This window comes from Manis pentadactyla, chromosome 1, assembly GCF_030020395.1.
Source record: "Manis pentadactyla isolate mManPen7 chromosome 1, mManPen7.hap1, whole genome shotgun sequence".
NCBI classification, from domain to species: Eukaryota; Metazoa; Chordata; class Mammalia; order Pholidota; family Manidae; genus Manis; species Manis pentadactyla.
In genome coordinates, this window is record NC_080019.1 from 69,186,039 (window position 1) to 69,212,802 (window position 26,764).

Here is a 26,764-nt window from a genome sequence, read left to right on the forward strand (position 1 = left end):
CATAGCAAAGGAGAGAGGACACTGTAGGAGTTCCTCTCTGACCCCAGTTACTTGGCTAAAAAAGAGGTCTAGGATGGCCTGGAGCAGAAAGAAGGGGAACAAACAGGCCTCTGAGCATTGCAGGAGCTGTGCCTGTAGCCTTAGATGGGGCTGCTCTCTTTAAAACCCTACTCCAAATTTGTGTTGCTAATTGTGGGGGCTGCCTGGGACCCAAAGAGAGAGCCTCAGCAGCTCTGGGCCCGTGCAGAGCCTGCAGCCCTCCCAGCAATGATGTCCAGAACACAGTCCAGCTGCCAGGGACTTGGTCATCTACAAACACCTGGAAGTTCCCTGGTCTTGGCTTGAAAGCCCCTGGAGAGCGAAGCCAAATCTAAAAGTGGCCTTTGTGCAGCCCTGACCAGCACTGGCTGTGCTGGGACACAGGCCCCTTTGAGGTGAAGCTGCTGCGTCAGTGTCCTGGCATTACTCTCCTGCCTCCAGGACCTTGATGAAGGGAGGAGTTTGGTCCATGAGAACATTTGCCTTTGAGCCCATTTTCAGTCCCAGAAGTACCCACTGAAAGCCTGATTCACAGGTGTGTGCAGATGATGTCTGCTTTCCATGCTCACTGCAGAGTGATCAGGAAGAAAAGGGCTTACATTGCAACAGAGGGATTTAGGTGAGATGAGGCTTAGAGAAGCCTGTGACAGAGCATATGCCAGGACGGATTTCTGAGGGCATCTGCAGAATTCAAAAAGGGTGATTTAGAAACAGGACATGTCCACAGCAAGGATCTAAGCATTCTGCTTCCTGAAGGTGGGAAGGTGGGCCAACTGACTTAGTGGGATGCTTTTCAGGTCCTGCAATGCTGTAATTACACAGATAAAAGGACTGACAGGACTTTATGTTGCAAGTTGGCAAGGAGAAATTTCAGTTATAAAAATATTATATGTATGTTTTTTAAAAAGAAAGGAGTCAGATAATGACTGAGGAAAACTTGCAAAGGTGCTGCTTAAAAGAAAACACTTGGAAGATATCCCAATACCCTGGCCTCTTAGACTCTGCTATCTTTTTAATTCCCTACATTCAGGTTCTCTGACTTATCTGTGAATTTGGTTAACACATTCCCCAGCCGCCCAACTGGATAAGATAAGGCAGAAAATGTTAATAGAGAACGCTCCATCTTTCCCCACTGAGTCTGATTTCAGGATTCATTGACTTGCTAAACCCAATCTTTTCCCTGCATTCTATGTCCTATATGGGTTTATCAATGCGGGAGATAATCTTCCTGCCAAGCATCCAATGAGTGTTCACAATGGGCAGGCTGCAGATGTGACGGGCAGCCTGTGGCCCCTGGGAACCTGCAGAGAGACGCACCACTGGGCCCTGGAGGCTGGCAGGGGGCTTGTGGTTGGGACTGGCCAGTCTGGCTATACGGAGTGCTCCAAGCATTTGCCTGCTGGACTCAGCGATTTGCCAGGGGTCAGGCAGTGGGTGTCTGCTTTCTACTCACCTCGGCCAGTGCTGTAATGCTGGAGCTTATCACTGTACACAGCCTCTTTGCTGTAAGCCCGTTTCCTGTGGATTCAAGAAAGACCCCTCTCAGCAGAGGTGCACGCTCACTGCTCTGTGCCAGAGAGCTCTGCTCAGGCCTCCTGTCCTGATGGGGGCCCACACAGGCATCTCCTGGATTGGAAACTGGGAAATTCTCACTTGAGAGTTTAGCTCCTGTCCTGGCCAGCATTTTGGCATGACCACCACTGTGGGTATTTAAGTCTGCTTTCAGGTCAAGGTCTTTCAGAGGTCAGGCAGGACTGTGGGTCCCCATCAGAGCTGGGGCAGAGGCCCTGAGGACACCCATCAGCACTCAGGCTGTGCTGCAGGACTGTGGAACTGCTTGGAAGGGGCCAACACAGACCTTGCCCAGCAGAATCTGGGCTAACCCCTGAAGATAGTAAAACAGTATTAAAAATTCACCCTTGGAGCTCTTGTTTCCTACTGGGCTCCCCTCCTGCGCACCTGCCGTGTGCTATCACTAGGGCCTTGGCTCTCTAACCAGAGGACAGGCTGTGGCCCAGGGTATCGCACCCCAGTGGGACAAATACAACTTTGGATCTGTCACTCGGACAGTGAGGGGGGCTAAAAGGCTTGGCTAAAACGAGGTTTGAAGATGGAGGATGTTTGCTCGTAGCCTTGCCCAGTTCTTACAGGGCATTTTATCCTAGGCACAGAGAAAACAGATAATCTGGAGAATTCTGGCTGCCTGTGGATTGAGTGCAGTGATGATTGTGAATTGAGAGTGTGTTCGTGAAAGGTCAGGTCCTGTCCAGTCTGGGTCTGGGGAGGGGCCTACTTGTGCAGAGCGGCTTTCTTGGGGATGAAGAGAGCAGGTAGAAGCAGGAGTGGAGGGCCTACCTGCTACAGACGATGGAGATGGCCACCAAGGACACCACGAACACGACCCCGGCTGCCGCGGAGCCAGCAATCAGGGGCAGCTGCTCCCTCAGCTCAGACTTGAAATCATCTAGGTGAGAAAAAGGCATTCGAATTCTTCCTTGCATGCCCTTTGCACACAGCTGGTACTTGATGCATGATACCAACGACATTATAAATAAATACATGTATATGTATATATATATATATATATGTTTATGTATAGTACAGCTTCTATGCTTCAGAGCTGTAAGCCCAGCCAAACAAAAAGGGCTCTCTGAGTCACACACAAACAAAAACAACCCAAAACAAATGATAATGACAACAATAAAAACAGCAGTGATGGAGAGAATCTCAGAACTAAATGCTGATGACACTCCTTTCCCCAGCAGAGGTGAGGCCAATCTACATTTCTTTTCAGAAAACAGTCAGCCACGCTAAGGATAAGTCTTATGGGGTGAAATGAGACCCACTGCCGAAGTATTTTCTAACACACAAAGTGGTTGAGATGCAGCCCAGTGAGCAGACTCACTGAGCAGGTATTTCAAGAATATCCAGGTGCTGCGGGGGAAGAAGCTGCGCCTGGGAGATGGCCCAGCACCCCGGACCCCCCACTCGGGAAGAATGGCCTCAAGACTTCTGCCAACGTCGGCATCATGCCGGACCAGGGGAACGGGAAGCCCAGGAGCAGAGCTCGCTCAAACCCTGGCTCCGCCACGTGTGAACTTTGTAATCTTGGACACAGCATTTAGTCTCTCTGACCCTCAGGCTCCTTTTCTGTTAAAATAATAATAATAATAATAATAAAAATCATGTGGAGTACATTTCAGTGTCTGACCTATCATTGGTGCCCCAAATACTAATTCTGTTTTCCTTAATCCACATAACCACTTGGCCCTGTGGGCTATTGTGATGATTGTGCTTATTCTTCCACGTGGTGTAAAGGAGCCATTATCCAGTGTCAGGACTCAGGCATATGGAGGTCAAGCTATTAGAATTAGAGGTGCCAACTACAGCAGATAAAAATACAGGATGGCCAGGGAAGTTTAATTTCAAATGAACAATGAATAATGTTTTATAATAAGTATGCCCCAAATATTGCAGGAGAGATACTTAGACTAGAACATTACTTGTTGCTTATTGAAACTCAAACTTAACTGGCCATCCTGTATTTTTTTTATTAAGGTACCATTGATATACCCTCTTATGAAGGTATCACAAGAAAAACAATGTGTGTATTACATTCAGCCTTATTACCAAGTGCCCCCCCATGCCCCATTGCAGTCACTGTCCATCAGTGTAGTAAGATGCCACAGGGTCCCTATTTGTTTTCTCTGAGCTACACTGTCTTCCCTGTTACTCCATACACACCATGTGCACCAATCATGATACCCCACAATCCCCTTCTCCCTCCCTTCCACCTGCCCTCCCACCCCACCTCACCCCTTTGGTAACCACTAGTCCTTTCTTGGAGTCTCTGAGTCTGCTGTTATTTTGTTCCTTCAGTTTAGCTTTGTTGTTATACTTCACAAATGAGGGAAATCATTTGGTATTTGTCTTTCTCTGCCTGACTTATTTCACTGAGCATAATACCCTCTAGCTCCATCCATGTTGTTGCAAATGGTAGGATTTGTTTCTTTCTTATGGCTGAATAGTATTCCACTGTGTATGTGTAACACTTCTTCTTTACCAATTCATCTACTGGTGGACACTTAGATTTCTTCCATTTCTTGGCTATTGTAAATAGTGCTGCGAAAAACATACAGGTGCATAGGTCTTTTTGAATCTGAGAAGTTGTTTTCTTTGGGTAAATTCCTAGGAGTGGAATTCCCAGGTCAAATGGTATTTCTATTTTTAGTTTTTTGAGGAACATCCATATTGCTTACCACAGTGGTTAAACTAGCTTACATTCCCACCAGTAGCATAGGAGGGTTCCCCTTTCTCTGCATCCTCACCAGCGTTTGTTGTTCCTAGTCTTTTCGATACTGGCCATCCTAATTGGTGTGAGGTGATATCTCATTGTGGTTTTAATTTGCATTTCCCTGATGATTAGCGATGTGGAGCATCTTTTCATATACTTTTTGGCCATCTGAATTTCTTTACGGAAGTATTTGTTCATATCCTCTGCCCATTTTTTAATAGGGTTATTTGCTTTTTGGGTGTTGAGGATGTGAGTTCTTTATATATTTTGGATGTTAACCCCTTGTTGTATATGTCATTTACAAATATATTCTCCCATACTGTAGGATGCCTTTTTGTTCTGTTGATGGTGTCCTTTGCTGTACAGAAGCTTTTTAGCATGATGTGGTCCTATTTGTTCATTTTTTTTTGTTTCCCTTGCCCAAGGGGATGTGTACAGGAAAAAGTTGCTCATGTTTATATTCAAGAGATTTTTTGCCTATGTTTTCTTCTAAGAGTTTTATGGTTTCATGACTTACATTCAGGTTTTTTATCCATTTTGAATTTATTTTTGTGTATGGGTTTAGACAATAATCCAGTTACATTCTCTTGCATATAGCTGTCCAGTTTTGCCTACACCAGTTGTTGAAGAGGCTGTGATTTCCACATTGTATATCCATGGTTTCTTTATCGTATATTAATTGACCACATATGCTTGGGTTTATATCTGGGCTCTCTAGTCTGTTCCATTGATATAAGGGTCTGTTCTTGTGCCAGTATCAAATTGTCTTGATTACTGTGGCTTTGTAGTAGAGCTTGAAGCCAGGGAGTATAATCCCCGTGCTTTATTCTTCCTTCTCAGGATTGCTTTGGCTTTTCAGGTCTTTTGTGGTTCTGTATGAACTTTAGAATTATTTGCTCTAGTTCATTGAAGAATGCTGTTGGTATTTTGATAGGGATTGCATTGAATCTGTAGATTGCTTTAGGCAGGATGGCCATTTGGACAATATAAATTCTTTCTATCCATGAGCATGGGATGTGTTTCCATTTACTGGTATCTTCTTTAATTTCTCTCATGAGTGTCTTGTAGTTTTCAGAGTATAGGTCTTTCACTTCCTTGGTTAGGTTTATTCCTAGGTATTTTATTATTTTTGATGCAATTGTGAAAGGAATTGTTTTCCTGATTTCTCTTTCTGCCACTTCATCTTTAGAGTATAGGAATGCAACAGATTTCTGTGTGTTAATTTTGTATCCTGCAACTTTTCTGAATTCAGATATTAGTCCTAGTAGTTTTGGAGTGGATTCCTCGGGGTTTTTTATGTACAATATCATGCAACCTGCAAACAGGGGCAGTTTAACTTCTTCCTTGCCAATCTGGATGCCTTTTATTTCTTTGTGTTGTCTGATTGTTGTGGCTAGGATCTCCAGTACTATGTTGAATCGAAGTGGGGAGAGTGGGCATCCTTGTCTTGTTCCTGATCTTAAAGGAAAAGCTTTCAGCTTCTCACTGTTAAGTATGATATTGGCTGTGGGTTTGTCATATATGGCCTTTATTATGTTGAGGTAGTTGCCCTCTATATCCATTTCGTTCAGAGTTTTTATCATGAATCAATGTTGAATTTTGTCAAATGCTTTTTCAGCATATTTGGAGATGATCATGTGGTTTCTGTCCTTCTTTTTTGTTGATGTGGTGGATGATGTTGATGGATTTTCAAATATTATACCACCCTTGCATCCCTGGAATAAATCTGACTTGATCATGATGGATGATCTTTCTGATGTATTTTTGAATATGGTTTGCTAATATTTTGTTGAGTATTTTTGCATCTATGATCATCATGGATATGGTCTTTAATTTTCTTTTTTTGTGGTGTCTTTGCCTGGTTTTGGTATTAGAGTGATGCTGGCCTCGTAGAATGAGATGGGAGTATTCTCTCCTCTTCTACTTTTTGAAAAACTTTAAGGAGGATGGGTATTAGGTCTTCACTAAATGTTTAATAAAATTCAGCAGTGAAACCACCTGGTACAGGAGTTTTGTTCTTAGGTAGTTTTTTTTATTACCACTTCAATTTTGTTGCTGGTAAATGGTCTGTTCAGATTTTCTGTTTCTTCCTGGGTCAGCCTTGGAAGGTTGTATTTTTCTATAAAGTTGTCCATTTCTTCTAGGTTATCCAGTTTGTTAGTATATAATTTTTCATAGTATTCTCTCATAATACTTGCTGTTTCTGTGGTGTCCATAGTGATTTTTCCTTTCTCATTTCTGATTCCATTTATGAGTACAGACTCTCTTTTGTTCTTGATAAGTCTGGTTGGGGGTTTATCTATTTTGTTTATTTTCTCAAAGAACCAGCTCCTGCTTTAATTGATTCTTTCGATTGTTTCACTCTTCTTGATTTTATTTATTTCTGCTCTAATCTTTCTTATGTCCCTCCTTCTACTGACTTTGGGCCTCATTTGTTCTTCCTTTTCTAGTTTCATTAATTGTGAGTTTAGACTGTTCATATGGGATTGTTCTTCTTTCCTGAGGTAGGCCTGTATTGCAATATACTTCCCTCTTAGCACGGCTTTTGCTGTGTCCCACAGATTTTGGGTGTTGAATTATTGTTGTCATTTGTCTCCATATATTGCTTGATCTCTGTTTTTATTTGGTCAGTCACCCATTGATTATTTAGGAGCATGTTATTATGCTTCCAGGTGTTTGTGGGTTTTTTTGTTTTCTTTGTTTAATTTATTTCTAGTTTCATATCTTTGTGGTCTGAGAAGCTGGTTGGTACAATTTCAATCTTTTTGAGTTTACTGAGGCTGTTTTTGTGGCCTAGTATATTATTGAGTCTTGGAAATGTTCCATGTGGACTTGAGAAGAACGTGTATCCTGTTGCTTTTGGATGAAATGTTCTGTAGATGTCCATTAGGTCCACCTGTTCTAATACATTGTTCAGTGCCTCTGTCTCCTTATTTTCTGTCTGGTTGATCTATCCTTTGGAGTGAGCGGTGTGTTGAAGTCTCCTTAAATGAATGCATTGCATTCTATTTCCCCCTTTAATTCTGTTAGTATTTGTTTCACATATGTAGTTGATCCTGTGTTGGGTGCAAAGATATTTATAATAGTTATATCCTCTTGTTGGACTGACCCCTTTATCATTATGTAATGTCCCTTGTCTCTTGTTACTTTCTTTGTTTTGAAGTCTATTTTGTCTGATACAAGTACTGCAACTCTGTTTTTTTTCTCCCTATTAGTTGCATGAAATATCCTTTTCCATCCCTTTACTTTCAGTTTGTGAATGTCTTTGGGTTTGAAGTGGGTCTCTTGTAGGCAGCATATAGACGGGGCTTGTTTTTTTATCCATTCAATGACTCTATGTCTTTTGATTGGTGCATTCAGACCATTTACATTTAGGGTCATTATTGAAAGGTATGTACTTATTGCCATTGCAGGCTTTAGATCCATGGCTACCAAAGGTTCAAGGGTAATTCCACTATTATCTAAAACTCTAATTCAACTCACTTGGTATGCTATTACAAACACAACCTAAAGGTTCTTTTCTTCTTCCTCATTTTCCTTCCTCCTCCATTCTTTATATATTAGGTATGATATTCTCTACTCTGTCTATCTCTTGATTGACTTTTGGAGTAGTTGATTTGATTCTGTTTCTGCTTAACAATTAATTGCTCTACTTTCTTTACTGTGGTTTTATTTCCCCTGGTGACAGCTTTTTAGCCATAGGAATACTTCCATCTATAGCAGTCCCTCCAAAATACACTGTAGAGGTGGTTCGTGGGAGGTAAATTCTCTCAGCTTTTGCTTATCTGAAAATTGTTTAATCCCTCCTTCAAATTTAAATGATAATCTTGCCAGGTAGAGTATTCTTGGTTCAAGGCCCTTCTGCTTCATTGCATTAAATATATCATGCCACTCCCTTCTGGCCTGTAAGGTTTCTGCTGAGAAGTCTGATGATAGCCTGATGGGTTTTCCTTTGTATGTGATCTTATTTCTCTCTCTGGCTGCTTTTAAAAGTCTGTCCTTATCCTTGATCTTTGCCATTTAATTATTGCATGTCTTGGGGTTGTCCTCCTTGGGTCCCTTGTGTTGGGAGATCTGTGCACCTCCATGGCCTGAGACACTATCTCTTTCCCCAGATTGGGGAAGTTTTCAGCAATTACCTTCTCAAAGACACTTTCTATCCCTTTTTCTCTCTTCTTCTTCTGGTACCCCTATAATGTGAATATTGTTCCGTTTGGATTGGTCACACATTTTTCAATATTCTTTCATTCCTAGAAGATACTTTTTTTCTCTGTGTGTCTCAGGTTTTGTATTACTCTTCTTCTAATCTGTTTTTAAATCCCTCCATTGTATGTTTCATTTCAGATGTGAAATTTCTTAATGGTTGAATCTCCATCCTAAATTCGTCCCTGAGTTCTTGAATATTTTCTGTGTCTCCATGAGCATGTTTATGATTTTTATTTTGAACTCTCTTTCAGGAAGATTAGTGAGTTCAGTTTCACTTGGATCTTTTTCTGGTGTTTGTGAGATTTTTTTCTGAACCAGGTTCCTTTGACATTTCATATTTGTATGTGGTGCCCTCTAGTGCCCAGAAGCTCTAGTCTCTGGAGCAGCTCCACCCCTGGAGTGATGTCAGGGGTCACCAGGGAGCAGCACTGGTGCCTGGGGGGAGGAAAGAGCTGTTTCCTGCTTCCCTGGCTGTAGTGCCTGTCTCCACTGTCAGTACCAGTGGGCTGAACACACAAGTGTAAGCCTCTGTGCTTTGCATTTGTAGCTGCTATAGTGGGGCTTCCCTCTGGCTGGCCTGAAGCCAGGGCAAGGTTTGCTGGTTTGCAAGCCAGGTCCGACCTGGCCAGAAGGAAGGTGCAGCAGACTAAGTATCATGGTGGGGGGCCTTGGAGCCACATAACCAATCAGGGGGATGGAGCACCTGAAGATCATGAAAGTTCCCAACCTGCTGGGAAGAGGGCATCCAGACAATTTTTTCTACCTTTCCTTTCTCCTGAGCAGTAAGCTCTGTGCAATCTTTGTTCCTTTAGCATCCCTCTCACTTTTACAAAGTCTCTCAGACTGCCTGCCCAAATCAGCCAGATATGGAACCCTGTTTTCCACAAGCAGCTGGAATCTCAGTCTCTCCAAGTATTCCGCCTGTCTTAGCATTCCAACCCCAGTAATCTCCAGAGCACCATGCAATGTAGGTTTGTGCTCCCAGAGCAGATCTCCAGGGCTTGGTGTTCAGCAGTCCTAGGCTTCCACCCCCTCCCTGCTCTGTTTCTCTTTCTCCGGCCAGTGAGCTTGAGTGAGGGAGGGGCTTGGGTCCCGCCGGATCAAGGCTTTGGTACGTTACTCTGTTTCATGAGGTCTGCTCTGTTCTCCAGGTGTATGCTGTCTGGTGCAGCCTTCTTTCCTGTTGCTCTTTTAGGATTAGTTGTATTAACTGTATTTTCATATATGTGGTTTTGGGAGGAGTTTTCTGTCTCACCTCTCATGCCGCCATCTTTAATCTGCCATCCTGTATTTTATCTGGCAACCCTAATGGCAATAACTCTTGAAGTGGGGTCCACCAGCACCTGTAATCAGAATCACCTTAGCCCAATTATGAAATGACCATTTCTGGACCTCTCCTCAGATGTTCCAAATCAGAACCTCTGGGTGAAGAGCAGGGTACCTGCATGTTTACCAAACATTCCAGCTGATTCTTATGCTTCCCAATGTTTGGGAACCATCCTTCAACTCTGTGGCTGGAGAAACGTTTTCTAAAGACCAGTGTGTTGTTCTGGAATCCTTCCTCCCTATAGAAATTGATTTTAAAGACTGAAGGTAGAGTTTCCATTTCCCTCAACTGGGAGCTTTTTGTAATGTATGTTTTTAAAAAACAATAATTTTGCAAGAAAATCAAAAAGCAAGGAACCACAGTGAAGAGTCCATAACATTTTTATAGCATAAAAACTTCCTTCAGTCTTTAAAATTGATCCCTAGAGCATGGGAGGCTTCAAGAACCCACACCCTCATCTTTGAAGCCCTTCTCTACACTCAAGAAGCTGGAGGATGGTCCTCAAACACTGGGAGCACTGGAATCACCTGGAGTGTTTGGCAGACACTCTGCTTTATGAATGGGTTGCAAAAATGAGACAGCTAAGACAGAGGTTGACACACTGAGAGCAGCCAGGGACCACGGTGGCTCTGCTCCCATGTGGAGGTCACCTGCCCGAAGCTCGGTCATTAACCCTGGGTGGGATCCCATAGGTCCTCCCTGTTCCAATGTCCCCATCATTGATCAACCTTTAGACTCACCTATGTGCTGCAGATGTGGCCTGAAGCCTTGGCGAACATAATTACTACCAATGTGTGAACCTCAGTCATTAAGATAAATACTCTAGAATTGGCCACTTACCAAAACTCTTATACATCTAGCCCCTCTTGGGTTTATAAAACTTAACTGCCAAATGTAAAAGGAATAGCCTTCTTGGGAGAAATTTGTTACTCCTTGATTTGTCTAGCAGAATTGCCAAGAGACCAGTGCTCAGAGCATTTTGAGTTTTGGGCTTTTAATCCTGTGTACCTCTTGATGCCAAAGTGCCCATAAATCTGGAGGGTAAGTGAGGTGCAAAGAGCAGATAGGGACCCTGGAGGAGCAGAAGACAGCCTGCTTCCTTCCAAACCAGCAGCATTATTAATCTGAGTGAACTGGCTCATCTTTCCATCCCATCTCACATCCTCAAAATACAAGAAATATTCACCTAAAAAAAGCCAGAATGGGTCGTAAGCTCCAATCCTACTGGGGCCAGAGAGCTCACATTGAAGCATCCAGGAACAAATCAGTGGGAGGGGTAAGCCTCCCATAAGGGCCACAATCCCCCAGCTCAGGGCAGTCCCCACCCTAGAATGCCCATGAGCATTGGCTTCTCATACATTTTTCACAGAAAAATGTACATTTTTATATGAAATCATGTGATTTTTAAAATGTTTCTGATGAATTTTAAATTATTAAAAAATATAATGTGATTCAGGATAAAACTACATGTTCTACCAAGTGCCTAGTTGGAGAGAGCTGGCCTAAAATAAAATGTTATGTAAGGGAACACTGTTTCCTCTATAATTTAAGTAATAAGTGAAAAATTAAAGGCTTTCAACTTGGGAGGTTGGTAATAGACCATTTGGAAAACTGTCAGGACATGGCTCACAAATGAGTAAATAAGTGAATAGATCGGTAGATGGATAAATGAATACATACACTGTGGTAAATGACTAGCTAAGGGAAAGAGTGAGTCTTCTCAGTCACGCAGACACACCTGTGCTCCTGTGCTCAATGCTCAGGCCACAGGGAAATCAGACTTTCATAACCATTAAAGGCGTGGTCTCAGAGGACAGGGGCAGGGATCGTTGTAACAGGGAACTAATAAAGCCCAAAGGCAAAGTATTTTGGGTGATGGACTTTCTGGCCCTAGGGATGGTTTGGAAAACAGTGGCCGTTCTTTCTGGAGACACCTGAGCAAGATCTCATGGGGGTCACATGTGAAGCGGCTTCAAATATATCAAGATGCTGGGTGTGTGGGACTGCAGCACCCCAGTGTGGCCTTTCTGTTTCCTTCCTGGAGATCATGGCTCAGGCAATGAGGCTGTGAGCCTAGCTCATATGTCTGTATGTGGTACCAAGACCCTTTGGACCCATTAGACCTGGGGAGAGAAATGGGCCAGACTGCAGACAGATGCCCTGCCTGGTGAGTGGAACTAGTGAATTGCATGGGGAGGAAAGCCCTTCCAATGGAATCTCCCTGGAATTCAGTTAGAGGTTGGCATTTTGGCTACAAGGGCAGCTTTGTTGGGGGTCTTCTCTCCCAGCTGCCTGCCATGTGCCCATGTCACTTACCATCTGTCAGAGTTTGGAAGCACATCTTGCCGCTGAACTTGCCATAGCCCGCCACAGTGCGGGCGCGCACCTGTACCACATACACCATGCCTGGCCGCAGGCCATCGATCCGCGCTGTGTTGGTCTGGCTCCTGGCCATGGAGGAGTTGAATTCATTGTGTTCCTGAATGAGATCAAGGAAAACAGTCTGCAGCCCACTCCTGAGTGCTGTCCCCTAGCCCTCTCCACTCTGGAGCACCCATGCCCCATGGGGTCTTGGTCCCACAGATGTATTAGATGTTGTCTCCAGCCACCAGGCCCTCCCTCTGAACAGGGTACATACAATCTGGCCTGGACCAAGGGAATGCAGATCAGGGCTGGACCATGCGGTGGCTGTGCTCAGAAAAGAGGGTTCTGAGCAAATGGCTGAGCTCCCAGGGCCTGGCTAAGGGTCTTACCGTCATTTCCTATACCTTCCCCCTCCAGGGTTCAGAGGTAGAATAACAAAGTGCACGCAGCTTTGCAAAATCTTGGCCAGTCTCTAGCCTCAGCAGAAGCAAACTGGGCAACATTTCTGCCCTGCTGCCTCTCTCTGTCTTGCTTCTGTTGAACCCTCACCATTTCTCCCCTCACTCACTATCCCTGGTCACTCCTCACAACAGCTGTTCCGGATCACTCCTTCAGTTCCTTCAAGTCCTTAGGCAAATGATTTCATATTCACTCCGCTGTGGAGCTTCAGGCCATTCTGGGCTACCTCCCATTCCTGCTCTGCCTTCACTTAGGCTGGTGTCTGTCTGGATCCCCATCCTCCAGCTCCCTCTCCACCAAAATCTAGGGAGGGAATGTCCCTTCTCCCTGGAGGGCAGGCCCTCTCCTCTCTCACCCACTCAGGGGGTCAGCCCCACCCTCCTGTCTGTTACTATCCCCAGCACTGTCTTGCACTGCCCTCCACAGTCCCTGTTATCTGCACATGTGTGTCCTCTGATGTGCATAGATTTTGCTTGTTTTTTTTTGTCTTTCTGCCTCCTCGGCTCACTGTGCCCTCAAAAGGTGCTTCCTCTCTTTGCTGATCTTATGTAACATTTGGTTTATGTCTGGATTTTTGCAGCCTCTCGTCTTTTCTGCCATTCATTTCACCACCAAATCCAAACTTCTTTTCTGAAAAGAGCTCTGACCTTCCTTAAAACTATTATCTGATTAAAAAAAAAACTCCTAAATCTAGGTTTACAGTCCCTACACAATGAAGTCAGTTCCAATCTCAAACCCCCCTAAATCACCATCCTTTTGTCCCTCCAGGGACCACACCTCTGGCCACTGGGCCTTTGCTTAGGCTCCCTTCCAGTCTGAGATGCCTCTCTCCAGGGTTCATCTGTGCCCTCCAGTTCCCTTAAGCCTACACCCTGCCAACCAAGACCCCTTCTCTGGGAAGGCTTCCTGTGCCACTCTGCCCAAGGGCTCTCTCTATCACTGTCCGTCATCACCCCTCACCCTCAGCACCTTTGTGAGCACCAGCATGGTCTCCCAACACTTCCATGTGAGCGAAATAGACAATGGAGAAAATGAAGAGTTTGAAAGTCCCCCAAGTACAATTGCAGATCTGGGGCACAGGGATGAGGGCTAGTCAGAGACTTCAAGAGGCAGGTGGACAAATGAGAGGAAAGCTGATGGCAAGAGTTCCGTAAGCCACTCCCCAAACAACAGAAGAAACTTGGGGAGTGGAGCCAGGACCAAAGAATATGGTGCAAAGATGAGAAATTCCCGTTGTTTTTAAATATGTAAAAGCCTATTTTGCAAAGGACCTGATGACCTACTTTGATGTGTATTCATTCAATCATTTGTCCAGGCAGTCACATTTATGACACACTTCCATGTGCTGGGTGCTATGCATGGGTACCTAGGCATGGTCCCTCTCCTGGGGGATGCAAAATCTCAGGCGGTGGGCCAGAAAATAAACATGACAGCAGCAGTGCTGACTGAGTGACTCAGCAAAGGGCATCTTAGGGAGCTGGAAGCTGAGGGGGAACAGCAGAGGGTCACAGAGCCTGAATTGATAAGGAGACTGGGAAGGTGACAGGAGCTTAGTCATGAAAGATGAAAGAAATTAACCACATGTAGAGAGTGAGAACCAAGTAGAACATCCATGAGGACAGAATAAAACATGGAAAAGCAAGGCCTAAAGGAAAGCAGGAGCCTGTAAGTAATTAGGCATATCTGGAGTGTGGGAGACATAGATGGTAGCAATTAATGATTTAGAAGCAGATGTAAGGGACCATGGGTTAGAGGCCAGCTTGAACAGTACACTTGAAAGTTACAAAGTGGGCCATGCTCACCCTGATGGAGGGATATAGCCACTGGCCTCTGGGAGAGACTTCCTGGGGAGTGACAGTCACCATTTGATCTATTTAAGAAGGTGGATTCCCCTGCACCACCACTAACTGGCAATCCACCAGAAAGACGGCTGTCCACTCCAGAAGGGATGCCATTTAGACCTTTGGTCATTATTATCTGGACACACTGGAGATCTGACGTCTAAAACCAAAAATCTTCTCATCACCTTGCAAATTAGGACAAAATACCATTGCTAAAAATCCGGGGGGCTGCCTGAATTCTCTGGTTTCTGGAACCTGTGGAATTGTGCACTGCTTGAAATAAGTGAAGCACTGGCTGGGCAGCTCTTTCACTGACAACTGCATTTTGATGTATTGGCATTTGGATTGTGAGGACAAAACATTAACCCATAAGTGCTTTATAGTCCATACATTCAGGAAATTCAGTGATTACACAAGTATCACCCCTTGTTCCCTTCAAAATCATGAATCAACTTCAGGTAAATGAGCGAGTGTAGAGCAAAATTGCTTTCTTTTCCTTTTTTTTTCGGTTCTGGTCTCTTTTGGCTGATTTTATAAGAATGCAGGAGATAGAGGCTGCAGCTATTGAGGGCAGAGACCATGTCTTCCATGCCCAACATGTAGCACAGGACTTGCACCAAACTGCCTGGGCGTTCAACGATCCAGTGCTAAATGAATGAATAAACAGCACACTTCATAACAGCTATTGGAACCAATCGATTGAACACAAGATATTGCCCAGGTCTGAAAGAGTTTCTATGAGAAAATGATCCTCAAATTTGAAGGGTAGAAATTCCCAAGGCCTCACCCTGCCCGTTCTGGTCTAGACAGTTATTATGAAGAGCGAGTAAACGTCTAAACACTTAATCATCAAGACAGCTGAGAGCAGGTGTGGATGCTCCTCCCATGCTTTGCCTACAAGCGCCGACACCAGGAGTGAAAAGTGCTACAAGACAGTAAACAAGAGAACATGATGAATTGAAACGTATTAAGATGGGGAAGGAGATGAACCTGGAGAGGCCCTGGGAGTGTCGTCAGCTCGATGGCATCCGAGCTCTCTATTAATGAGCTCTTGGAGGAGGCGAAAGCCTCATTGATTGTGTTCGGAGCTGAAACTGAAAGGTGTCTCAAGTAGAAACAAGAGGGCAGCGTGAGGCAGGAGAGCCAGAGGGGGTTGGCAGGGGTCAGAAAACTATGGCCTATGGGCAGCTACCTGTTTTTGGAAATAAAGTTTTGCTAGAATCCAACCACGCCCTCCTATTGACATATTGCCTATGGCTGCTTCCCATCTACAAAGGCAGAGTTGAGCAGTTAGGACAGACTAAGAACCAGATGGAAAACTCCACTGACTCCTGGTTTAGAAGAAGTGGCACGGGATAGAAGAATGGTGTGTTTTGTTTCCTTGAACCAAATCCTGGACATCTACTGGGCTGATTCCATCTGTGTTTACACCTTTTAAAGACCAGTATTCCATGGCCTTATGGGGCAGACAGGCAGCTCATTCTAGTTAAAAGCATTTGGATTTAAAATAAGATACAATCTCTTATTTCAGAGCTGACACTAATTTTGAAATCTTCAGCATCAGCATGATGGCATCCAGTCCCATACTGACCTCAGAAGGCTCCACCATTGAAATATAAAAATGTCCACAGTTCTGGTTCCGTGACTCCTGAGCTGTGACCTGTGTGGTCATGGGTAAGTCATTTAACCTTCCTGTGACTCAGTCCATCATCTATAAATTGATTATACCTAGCTTTCAAGTATCTTTCTTTTAAGGAGCAGAGAGCTAACATATCTGTGAATATCTGGTGTGTAATAGGTACTCAATAGGTGATGAATTATCATCACTGTGGTTACTATTCTAAGATCTTCTCATGGGGTAATGTCTTTTTCTTCAGTTGTATTAGAAGTGGACAAGGAAATGTAACAGATTGTATAACTAAGCCCTTTGTAAGTGAAGGAGAGTTCTGCAAGAACATACTGAATGGTAACCATTGCTTTGGCAAAGAATCTTCTGGGTTCCCAAGGAAAGCTTCCTATCCTTTGGAGTGGGGACAATAATAAGCTTCACTGAGGTGTGGAAGCCGCCTCAGACACTGAACTGCTGTGCATGTGTGTCTGTTAATAATTAACATAACTTACAGAGAGGTAAGGATGTGGCCAGAGATGGAGAATGAGCTTCCTTCATAGCATCAGAAGTTGAGGTTAATCACAGGTTTTCAAGGGAGGAGGTTCACATATAAAGGGCAGGGCAGTGGAGGAGCTTGGGGGTAGGCTGGGGGGGAGGGAGGAGCTAATGGACACAGGCAGGAGCCTATTACTAAGCACGCCCCTGTCCTGGGGTGACCGTCCTTGGCACAGCAGACAAGTGAGGGCAGGTGGTCTCCCATGCAGCCGCGCAGCCAGCCCATTCCCAGCCCTGCCATTTGCTATATGGCAGAGATCCCAGGCTCTAGGCTCCCTTCCTACTGTGTGACCCAGTAAGTTTTGCTTCTTTTTGTTAACTCTGTGCATCAGTTTCTTTCCCCATAGCAATGGTATTGATAGTCACTACACTGGATTATGAGGGGAAAAGCAATGTTTATAAAGGCCCTGGCACCCAATAGGAGTATACCAAGGAGAAATTCTTATTTTTCTGAGATGAGCTACAAGACTCAAGCTCAAGTGGGTGGGAAGGGGTGCTTTGGGGACCTTACTGGTGTTTCTGACAGCACATCATATGCTGGCCACACACAATTCTCTACTGAACTGTTACGTCAACTTACGTGATGGAATGTGGTCATTTGGTCCAAACACACTGGTTCAAACACATTTGGGAAAGTGAATATTTATTAAATTTGTTAACTGATAAAAAACATCCATCAAAGGAGGGCACAAAATTGAAACCTAATTCTATATAATCATTGCTTCTGAATCCAGATGGTTTACCCCCCAACCCCCTGAATTATCTGAATCAACTGTCTACAAAGCCCCAAATTCTCTAAAGAGAACAGAGTGCTGCCTAACCCTCACCTTGCCTGCAAGCTCAGCTCTAATGGCTGAAGATATGCCTCCTCAGACAAGACTGGTGATCCATCTGCACCTCCACCTTCAGGGAGGCACACTGCTACCACTGCAGAAGTATGAGAACTCTGACCAAGAGTGGTGAAGCAGTTCGACCACGGCTGTGTGGCTGGTTAGTGATGGAGGGCCCTGGAAAGCGGGCTTCTGCCTCCCAATGCGGTGGTGTTCCGTTATCCAACACCACCTCCATGTTGGAGGGCTACAGGTTTCCACCTGTGATCCTGTTCCTATTTCCCTTGCCCCACTGGATGATTGTACCCATGCTCAGAGCTTTCATACCATCTGCATACTGACGACTTCCAAATGGACATCTCGAGCTCCTCTCCCGAACTCCAGAGATGTACATCTAGCTGCCAGTCCCACACCCCCATTGTCCTACTGTGGAGGTTTATTTTAGACTTCAAGATGAACTTCGGTCTCTTCCCTCATCCCAAACCCAAGCGACCCACTGTGTTCCTCTTCTCAGTCAATGGTGGCTACCTCCTTCTAGAGGGCCAGGCCAAAACCCTCCCACATCTGAAACCCAACCAGGTGGAAATCCTGTGGTCTCTGCCTTTAGTTTATACATCTGGAAACCTACTATGCTTCACAATCCCATTGATTCCACTCCATCCAAGACACCATTATCTTTGTCTTATGTGATTATAATCTAGCAGGCCTATTTCCATGGAATGGCCTGAGTAAACCTTTGGAAATGTCAGATTTTGTCTCTCTCTGCCCTGCTATGGAGCCTTACCTCACTCAGTGGAAAAGCTCAAGTTTGGAAGGTCCAACATGCTCCTCTGCCCTGGTTACCTCCCTCACGGTCCACTACTTTCCCAGTGCTTGTATCACTCCAGCCATGCCGGTCCCTTTACTGCTCCTTGAATCACCAGTCATGACCCTACCTCAGAGCCTTTGCACAGGCTGTTGCCTCTCTCTCCTCCAGTTATCTCCTCCACACGGCTTCACAACAACCTCTCCTCCTTCCAGTCTTTACTTAGAACTTAACCTCTCCAAGAGGCCTGCCTACCTTTACCATTCTATTTAATTCTGCAACCTGCTTCTCCCCCAAACCTGACCCTCTTGATCCTGTTTACCATGCTCCAGTATTTTTTCCTTTACACTACTCATTTTCTAACATATTATATGACTTCCTTATTTATTATGTTCATTGTTCATTTTCTATCTCCTTCTGGTGGAAAATAAGTCCCTTAAGGGCAGATATCTTTGTTCTGATCACTAATATATACTGGAATAGTACTTGCCAAATAGCAGGTACTCAATAAATACTTGCTGACCAAACAAAAGAAGGAATCTGGTGTTTTTACAGTCATGTGTTGGGTTAGTATAGAAGGCACTGCATTTTCCTGGGATTCTGCAAATGCTACAGTTTCCCATGGCAAGAGGGAGGCCCTACTTCCCCCACAGACACATAAGGACCAACTCCACAGAGCATCGTTTCCCTCTCCTTGGCAGCACATGCTGCTATAGCCCCCAGGGGCAGCTGCTAAGGAGCAGCCAGGTAGGTAATACACAAATTTCTATTTCTACTAATTTCTGTCTTTCCTTTAAAACTTCCATTTACATTTTAATCTCTGTAAATATATTAATACAGTAGCACATGCATATGATTTATAATGGAGGTACATAATCAAAAACTGAAAAACAATGGTCTATAAAACCACAGAATTTTCAGGAAATTCAGGGGACTCCTGCTGTTTTGTAGCCTCTGCATTAGTACAGCAAACACATGACTGGGAGAATGGGATGGGCCCTGCCCATACCAGCCCAGCAAGCTGATTAGATAGCATGGGAGCAGGCTGGAAAATCCACTCCCAAGTTGGTACATCAAATGCCTGGGCCTTGGAGCCTCTACCAAGGAAGACCGGTGGAACTCTCCCAGGGAGCCTATGGTCTCTGCTACCAGATTCCCCCCCTCCCTCAGGACTTCCTCCAGCCTAAGCGCTTTGCCCTCAGAGGTTCACCACCCATTGACCAGTGGCTGGCCCTGGGTCTTGCAAACTGCAGGCAGAGCTGACTTACCTTCTCATAGTAACGGATCTCATAGTCCAGGATGATGCCATTGGGCTGTTCTGGCTGTGGCCATGACAAGGTGATGCTCCTCATAGTGGCACTGACCTGGTGCATGATAGGAACAGTGGAAGGGGCTGTGGAGAGACACAGAGAGGGTAGATGAACAAACATGAGAAGTGCCATCTTCCAGAGAAAAGTAAGGAGAGAAATATCGTTGGGATTAAATCCTGCCCTTTCTTTCTCATCAGCTGAGCTAGATCCACAACACTGCCTGTGGGTTTTGCAGAATAAATGGAATTTGGATAACAAAGGTTTGAAATGGTGGTTATTTAGGACAGGAGGACATGTTTGAGAGCTGGGGCTGGAATGGACTGTTTTCTGGTCCAGGAGGAACAAAGGATGGTTGGACAGATCACAGGAAAACAGTATGACCCAGGGAAGATGGAGCCAACTAGGGAGGGCAAGGCAACCAGGACCAGTCTAGGCTTCATCCAGTGGGGCAGGAGGAACAATGGAATGTTTTAGAGCAGAAGATGTTGAAGGAGTCTCAGTTTTCCAGTAACTGGCTGAGCTATTGAAGAGAAGATAACCTGGAGGCAAGGGATGGCAGTGGGCTAGGAGAACTGGTCAGTGCAGAGTTACTGTGCAATGGTAAGGAGCATTCTAGCAAATTTCCCTTTCTAAGACTGCACGTAAGATCTTGCTGCATTTCGAAAGAAAAAAAGGAGGTATCTCTCAAAATGGTATGAATGCAGATCAATGACAGAGTTCTTTCAAACTTCTATGAGAGTTTTCAATGAAAAGCTCACAAATATAAATGAAGAAATGATATACAAACTAAACATTTGGAAACACGATAATAATTCCAAAATCTGTTAAGTGATTCCAAAATCTCTGCTTGGAAATAATACTATTTACTTCCCAATTCCACATTTTTTCACAAAGTTTAAGTAAAATGAAAATAGCCTGGAAGTAATAAATAAGGGTTGTCTTCCTAGGGTAAGAGGAGGGTAATGGATGAGGTTTCCATCAGCATGCTGCTCAGGGGCCGTCCCATTTAGTCCTGGCACTTTAGCAGTTATGAAGGTCGTTTCCTAATGCAAAGTCCACTTTACAAGGGTTTCTCTGAGGACTGTGACTGGGTAACATTTACTATCCTCAGTTTAAGTTAACAGATTCCCCTCCAAGACCTGCAATTACAGAGCATGGCTGCCGGGTCACAGGTGGGTCCCTGCATTATCCACAGCTCACAGGACTCTCAATGACCACCTACTACATGCCAGCCCCTGGGCCGGGGTGGGGAGGCTGAGACTTGTTCTGAGGATGTTTACAGTCTGAGAAGCCATAAGGAGAGATGGCGTGAGAACTGATGATGAGACCTTAGAATCAGAGTGTCCACCTGAGACCTGGCGCAGTTCCCGTGGGAGGCCTTGTGGTGGCCATGAGCATGCCCCTCCCAGAGCCCCTACACCCAGGAGCGTGGCAGACTGATGGCACCAGCTGCTGCCCTCCAACTCCATCACCCCATTCACGTGGAGCCCACTCCCCACAGGCCGCCCCCAGCCAGTGACTGAGAGCAACAGGGATGCCATGCAGACCCATCCCTGACTCTCCTGGTGGGCAGCGTTCACTCAAAGGCTCCCCAGTGCTTCTTTGTAACAGCTTGAAGGTCTGAGACTCCTTCCACCCAGCCTTCCTTTCTTCCCTCTTCCCTTCAGAAGACTCAGACTTCATTGCAATATGCTGGCTCTCCCAGCCTCCTCTGGCCTCCACCTTCCTTCCCTGATATATCTTGGGCACATCTAATCCATCTTGGTGTCTGCATCATGAAGGACCTGAATTAATGCAGTCCTGAATCCCCCTAAATCCCCCTGTTAAAGATCCTCTCCCTAGCCCTCTGTGTCCCCAGGGATGGGAGACTCACTGCCTCTAGGGGCCCCTGCTGCACACCTGGGTGACTCTCACTGATCTGCACATCTTCCTTATCCTTATCGGACATTTGTCTTGTTCCCTCTGGTCTCAGTTCTACCAAATGAAGTGGTATGTTCCCTTTTCCATAGAATGGCTTTTCAAATAGCTAAAGAAACAAGCTTGGCCTCCCCGGAGTTTTTCCTGCTGAAAAGAATGGCCAGATACTATGAACATTTCTCCCATGCTCTGCTGTCACCGGAGGTGGCTCTTTTCCAAATGGGGCTCCTATTATCTAAATCTCATTTCAGGCCTGAGGCCCAGAGAACTCAGTCCTATCACTGTTGTTTGTGCAGCAAAAAAACTAGAGTAAAATTAAGGCCTACCAGGATCTGTGCATATGTCTATTAATATGACCATTAACCTTTGCATCAAAAACATGTACCTGTTATTCAATTCTGAAATCACAGCCAAATATAAAAAATCCTTTGGGTTTTCTCATAGATGTGCCTCTTCTTTTGTCTGTAGAGTTGGCTTTGGGCTTTGACTACAGGGATTTACATCTATCTCTTTACCTTTATGGTGTCAAATTTGGTTTATTAATCTAGTAAATTGGGATACTTTTTTATCCTGATTCAACCATCAAATATATCCTCTCTTCCTCTCAACTTAGTATCATGACCCAGGTTAATTAACTCACTAATTAAGCAAATATTTATTGAGCCTCTGCCAGGTTCCCACCACTGTTCTAGGTCCTAGAGATTCCCATGCCCTGCCCTCATAGAGCCTATATTCTAGTGGAGGGATTCAGAGACTAGATGTAATCAATCAATCACAAGATATATTAAAAGTAGTAAGTACAACAGGGAAAAACGGAACAGAGAAGGCATAAGAATGCCCCAGTGTAGGAGACTGGGCAGGAGAAGGCTGCGCCTCTGCATCATGCAGCCAGCAAAGCCCCATGTGAGAAGTAGATGCGGGAGTATAGGGCTGAGGGAGGGGAGGGAGTCATGGAGATGCCTGGGAGAAGAGCATATGAGAGGGGAAGGCTGGGAAAGGTTTTCACCTGGCAGCAGTCTGGAGTTTCAGGGAAACAGCAAACAGGGGGACTGAAGCAGAGATGTGTCCAGGTGACAGGGCCCTGAGGGACACTGAAAGACTTTGTCTTCTGCTCTGAGATGGGGAGCCATTGGGAGGTCATGAGCCAGGGAGTGATGTAATCTGACTTCCATGTGAACAGAATCACCTTATGCAGTGTTGCAAACAGAATGAAGGGGCCAATGTTAAAGCTGAAAGGTCTATCACAGCACTTTTGCAATGATCCAGCTGCAAGACTGCGGTTACTTGTGGTGGTGAGAGTGGGAGTGGTTGGTTCTGAATAGATGTAGAATATCTCAGTGGATGTGCAATGTGGAAGAAAGAGGAGAGTCGAAATGACTGCACGGTTTTAGGCCCGAGCAACTGGAAGGGTAGGACTGCCATCCACTGAGATCAGGCCAGGCATCAGTAGAAGCAGTTTGGGAGGAAAGACCAGGAGCTTCTGTTAGGTTTGCAGTGTCCACGATGTCCCAGAGTAGACAATGAGTCAGCAAGCACATGTGTAACAGGTCCCAGGGGGAGATACACAGTTACAGAGATCACCAAGTGAATGAGGAGAACAGATCATATATTCGAAGATTCAGGGGATGGGGAGAAAAGAGCAAAGTGGCCTGAGAAAGAAAGACCAGTGAGGTAGAAGGAAACAGGAGAGTGTGAGCACCTAGAAATCAAGTGGCAATGAGCATTCCCCAGGAGGAGAGACTGTGAAATGCTGCTAAGTCACATCAGGTGACACTAGGAACTGAGTGCAGATGAGCAGCAGGCTGGCTGGTTAAGTGTGGGTGATGCGTGCTCATCTTTTTCAAGACCTCATGTGCATTGTGCAGAGCCATGGAGAGGATGAAGGTGCTTCAGGGGAGGTGAGACAGTTTCTGGAGTCAGTCCAGATCCCTGGGGGATCTCAAAGGGCCCGTAAGACGGGCAGTGAATGGCTCCTGGAAAGCTTCTCTCCTCCTCCCCCCACAACACTCGATGTGCAGCTGGGGCTGCCCTTTCAGATCTCTGTGGAAACAATTCATATGCTGTTAGTAATGTCAGCATCATGCTGGTTTCAGGATCCTTCTGCCTCAAAAGCTGAAGCATCATGTATTAAAAATTAGAACGATTGGTCCTAACAACCTGAGGATTTTGATGGACTTCATTCTATTCTTCTTCTCTGATCCCTGGAAAACAGTTATTCAAGCCTCAATACATCTGCCAAACATTGTGCCAGGTCACTGATCTAATTACTGGGGAAGAAGGGCAAGTAAAAATGTCAGCCTGCTCCAAAGATCCTTGGGGTCTAGGTGGGGTCAGATGGTAAAGAGGCAGTCACAGGGCAGGGTGGTCCGGAGATGATCAGTAGCCACCGAGAGGAACCCCCTACAGGCAGAAGCAAGGGCCTCCCAGAAGCCAGTCACCAGCACCACGGGCCAGGAGAAGCTGCCAGAGGGTAACAGTCACCACCACCCAAACTTCTCAGAGTTATGGTGGTAACACAACGGTCACAGGCCCCGCTGCTGGCTGTTTATCCTCACACAAGTCGGTCTAAATGTCTTACATTTTAATTGACACGGGCTTTAGCACGAGAGGAAGTAAAGTATTATTCTTCCTCCCTGAAAAGCAGGGGCAGCTTCCATCTGGTGCTCTGCTATTTGTGATCACCTACAGTGATAAATTTGGGTTTTTTCCCCTCTTGAAGTGCAAATGCCACCTCTACATCTGGTATTTTACATGCTACAGAACCTTCAGACAAAACAATAAAAATGGGCTTAGGTTTCCACTCAAACACCTATTTCTTCAAAACCTAAGGCAGTGAAAGAGGGCTGGGGAGATTGATTCAGAGCATGGGTCCTGTGACCCCCAAAATGCTGGTTTCAATGCTAAGTCCTGGCCAGTTGCCTTTTCTCCATAAACTTGCATCTTCAGATGAAGAAGTAGTTTTGCAGAATGCTTGGAAGGGTCTCTCCTCACAAGCACACAGAATGCTTTTGACTAGATTATACAATACATTCTACAGAGAGAAGGAAGTGAAAATAAAGAATTCACAAAATGATTAAAATTTAGCAAAGAAGCAAATATTCTTACTTTAGAAAAAGTAGAATAAAAACTAGGTTAGGGGCTGTTTGGAAAGAGGTACTGAACACTTGAGAAAGCTGTGTTTGACCTAAAGAGGAGATGCTCAGAAAACCTAAATATACTCAACATTTCCCTGTTCTCTTTCTTAGCAAAATAAAGAGGTTGATCCAACAGGAAGCTGGGATCCAGAGAGTGGGGAAGAAATGGCGAGTGTCCTGTCAGACACCAAGAAAAATCAGGTAGGAACCACAGTGCCAGTAAGAGAGTCTACAGCCAATAGATGAGGCTAATTAAATGGGTCAGAAGAAGAAAGACTTAAACTTGATTGGTCAAGGTGCTCAGCACTGGAGAAAATGCAAAGGCAGGCTGCATGACTCCTTTGTCTCTGTTTCTGCCGAGGAAGATTTTGGGGAGATCATACTCCCAAACTGCTTTTGAAGCAGGCAAATCCAAGATAGTACATCACATACAGCAGAGAAAGGGCCCAGAATGTTCTTGCCTGAACAGACAAATGAGATGTGGATAAATTACAGGGACAGGGTGGCCCGGCTGCAGGTTATGAAAGAACTCACGGGTGGCATGGGACAAACATTGGCCCAAACTGGTCACAGGTCACTGATAATGACATCAGGAGTGAGCCTGGCCAACCACCAGCCAGCCTTCTGTTTGTAAGAAGGGCTCCAAAGGAGACTGTAGGGCCTGCAATCCTGTGAGACTCAGACTGGGTCTGGGAAGGTGGTGTGAATCCATCTCAGAAGTTAATAATCAAAATCTGGAACCTGGAGTCTTAATGTGCAGAAGCCCTGGTGTCACAGCTCAGGTTCACCTGGACCATACAGCTTATGTTTGTGACATTCCTTGACCCTTTAATTTTGTTACTGACTCAGTCACGTTCAGTTTTCTTCTTACTCTTTTTGTTTTCTGTATTTGATAAGGAAACCTTCCCTCAACAATTAAGCATCTCGATTTCCAAAACAGGAGAATGAGTTGATGCTTTCTTTCTAGGACAATTACTAAATTCTAATGCATTACCTTTGCTTACTAAAAATTACTTCTTAATGTCTTAATTGATTTTTGTGTCAAAATAATTCTTTGAACAGTTTTAACCATAAACTGTTTTAGAATTGTGAAATAACAGTTTATATAAGTGATGTAACAGTTTACTATGTTAAAATATTTTATTTAAGCCATCAGAAGCATTTATAAGTAGTTCTAAAGAAAAATAATAGCAAAACACACACATATTCAAAATCAGGTTCATCTATTAGATACTGGCGTAAAATGTTTGAAGAGGTTATAAAAATATGAAACTTGGGTTTCAGAGTTCAGCTAATGGTGTATAAAGTAAAGATGGTGCTGCCTCTGTGGGTGGAAGTGATGTCAGGGACAGCCTTTTTCTGAAGCCACCTCTCACCCTAGTTACTAGGGAGCAGGTCCCAGCAGAGTCCCCTCTCCTTTGGCTCAGGGTACAGCCCCAGCCAGTTTCCTGGAAGGTAAATGGCCTCTCCAGTGAGGGGCACCTCCATACCTAAACTTCCCAAGGGGACCCACTGAAAGAGGAGCCCATAGGTCCTCCTCACCGTAACTCATGCTGGGCACGGTGGGCTGTTTTTCCTGGCCCTTCCAAATGGTTTGTTTGTCAGGAGGTCCTCACATTGACCCCTTAGAGAGACACAGCTGCCCCAGCCCGAACGGAGTGCATCTCAGGCTTAGCAGCCTCTTTGACCATCTTAAGCATTGTTTTTTCTAGGACAATTGTCCATCAATTGATAGACATTTAGGTTGTTTCCATATTTTGGCTGTTGTGAATAATGCTGCTGAGAACATTTGTGTAGAAGTTTCTATGTGGACCTGTGTTTCATTTTTCTTGGGCATATACCTAGTGGTGGAATTGCTGGATCATATGGTAAAATTAATCTCTTGTATTCTTTCTAGAATAGCATTTTCCAGCTGAATCACCCTGGGACAAACTACCTGCAGTCTATACCAGAGACCCCAGCTGTGAGAAAAACAAGGTGGGGTAAGGAATTGTAAGGAGCCTAGAGCCCTAGCCCAGGGCAGTAGGAATTAGCAAAAATAGAGAAGATGCTGCAGAGAGAAGTGGGCTCCTGT

The 26,764-nt window shown here is 44.9% G+C and overlaps 1 protein-coding gene across 1 annotated transcript in view; it reads right to left on the minus strand.

The window, feature by feature from the left end:
• The window catches only part of EPHB1 (EPH receptor B1), a 447,427-nt gene that overhangs the window by 88,516 nt on the left and 332,147 nt on the right, over nt 1-26,764 (minus strand). Inside the window, exons 6-9 of the mRNA XM_036877356.2 lie at nt 19,598-19,722; nt 12,183-12,345; nt 2,395-2,503; nt 1,493-1,557 (exon numbers count right to left, since the gene is read on the minus strand). Of these exons, the coding sequence (XP_036733251.2) occupies nt 1,493-1,557; nt 2,395-2,503; nt 12,183-12,345; nt 19,598-19,722 (462 nt within the window). The remainder of the gene's footprint in view (nt 1-1,492; nt 1,558-2,394; nt 2,504-12,182; nt 12,346-19,597; nt 19,723-26,764) is intronic.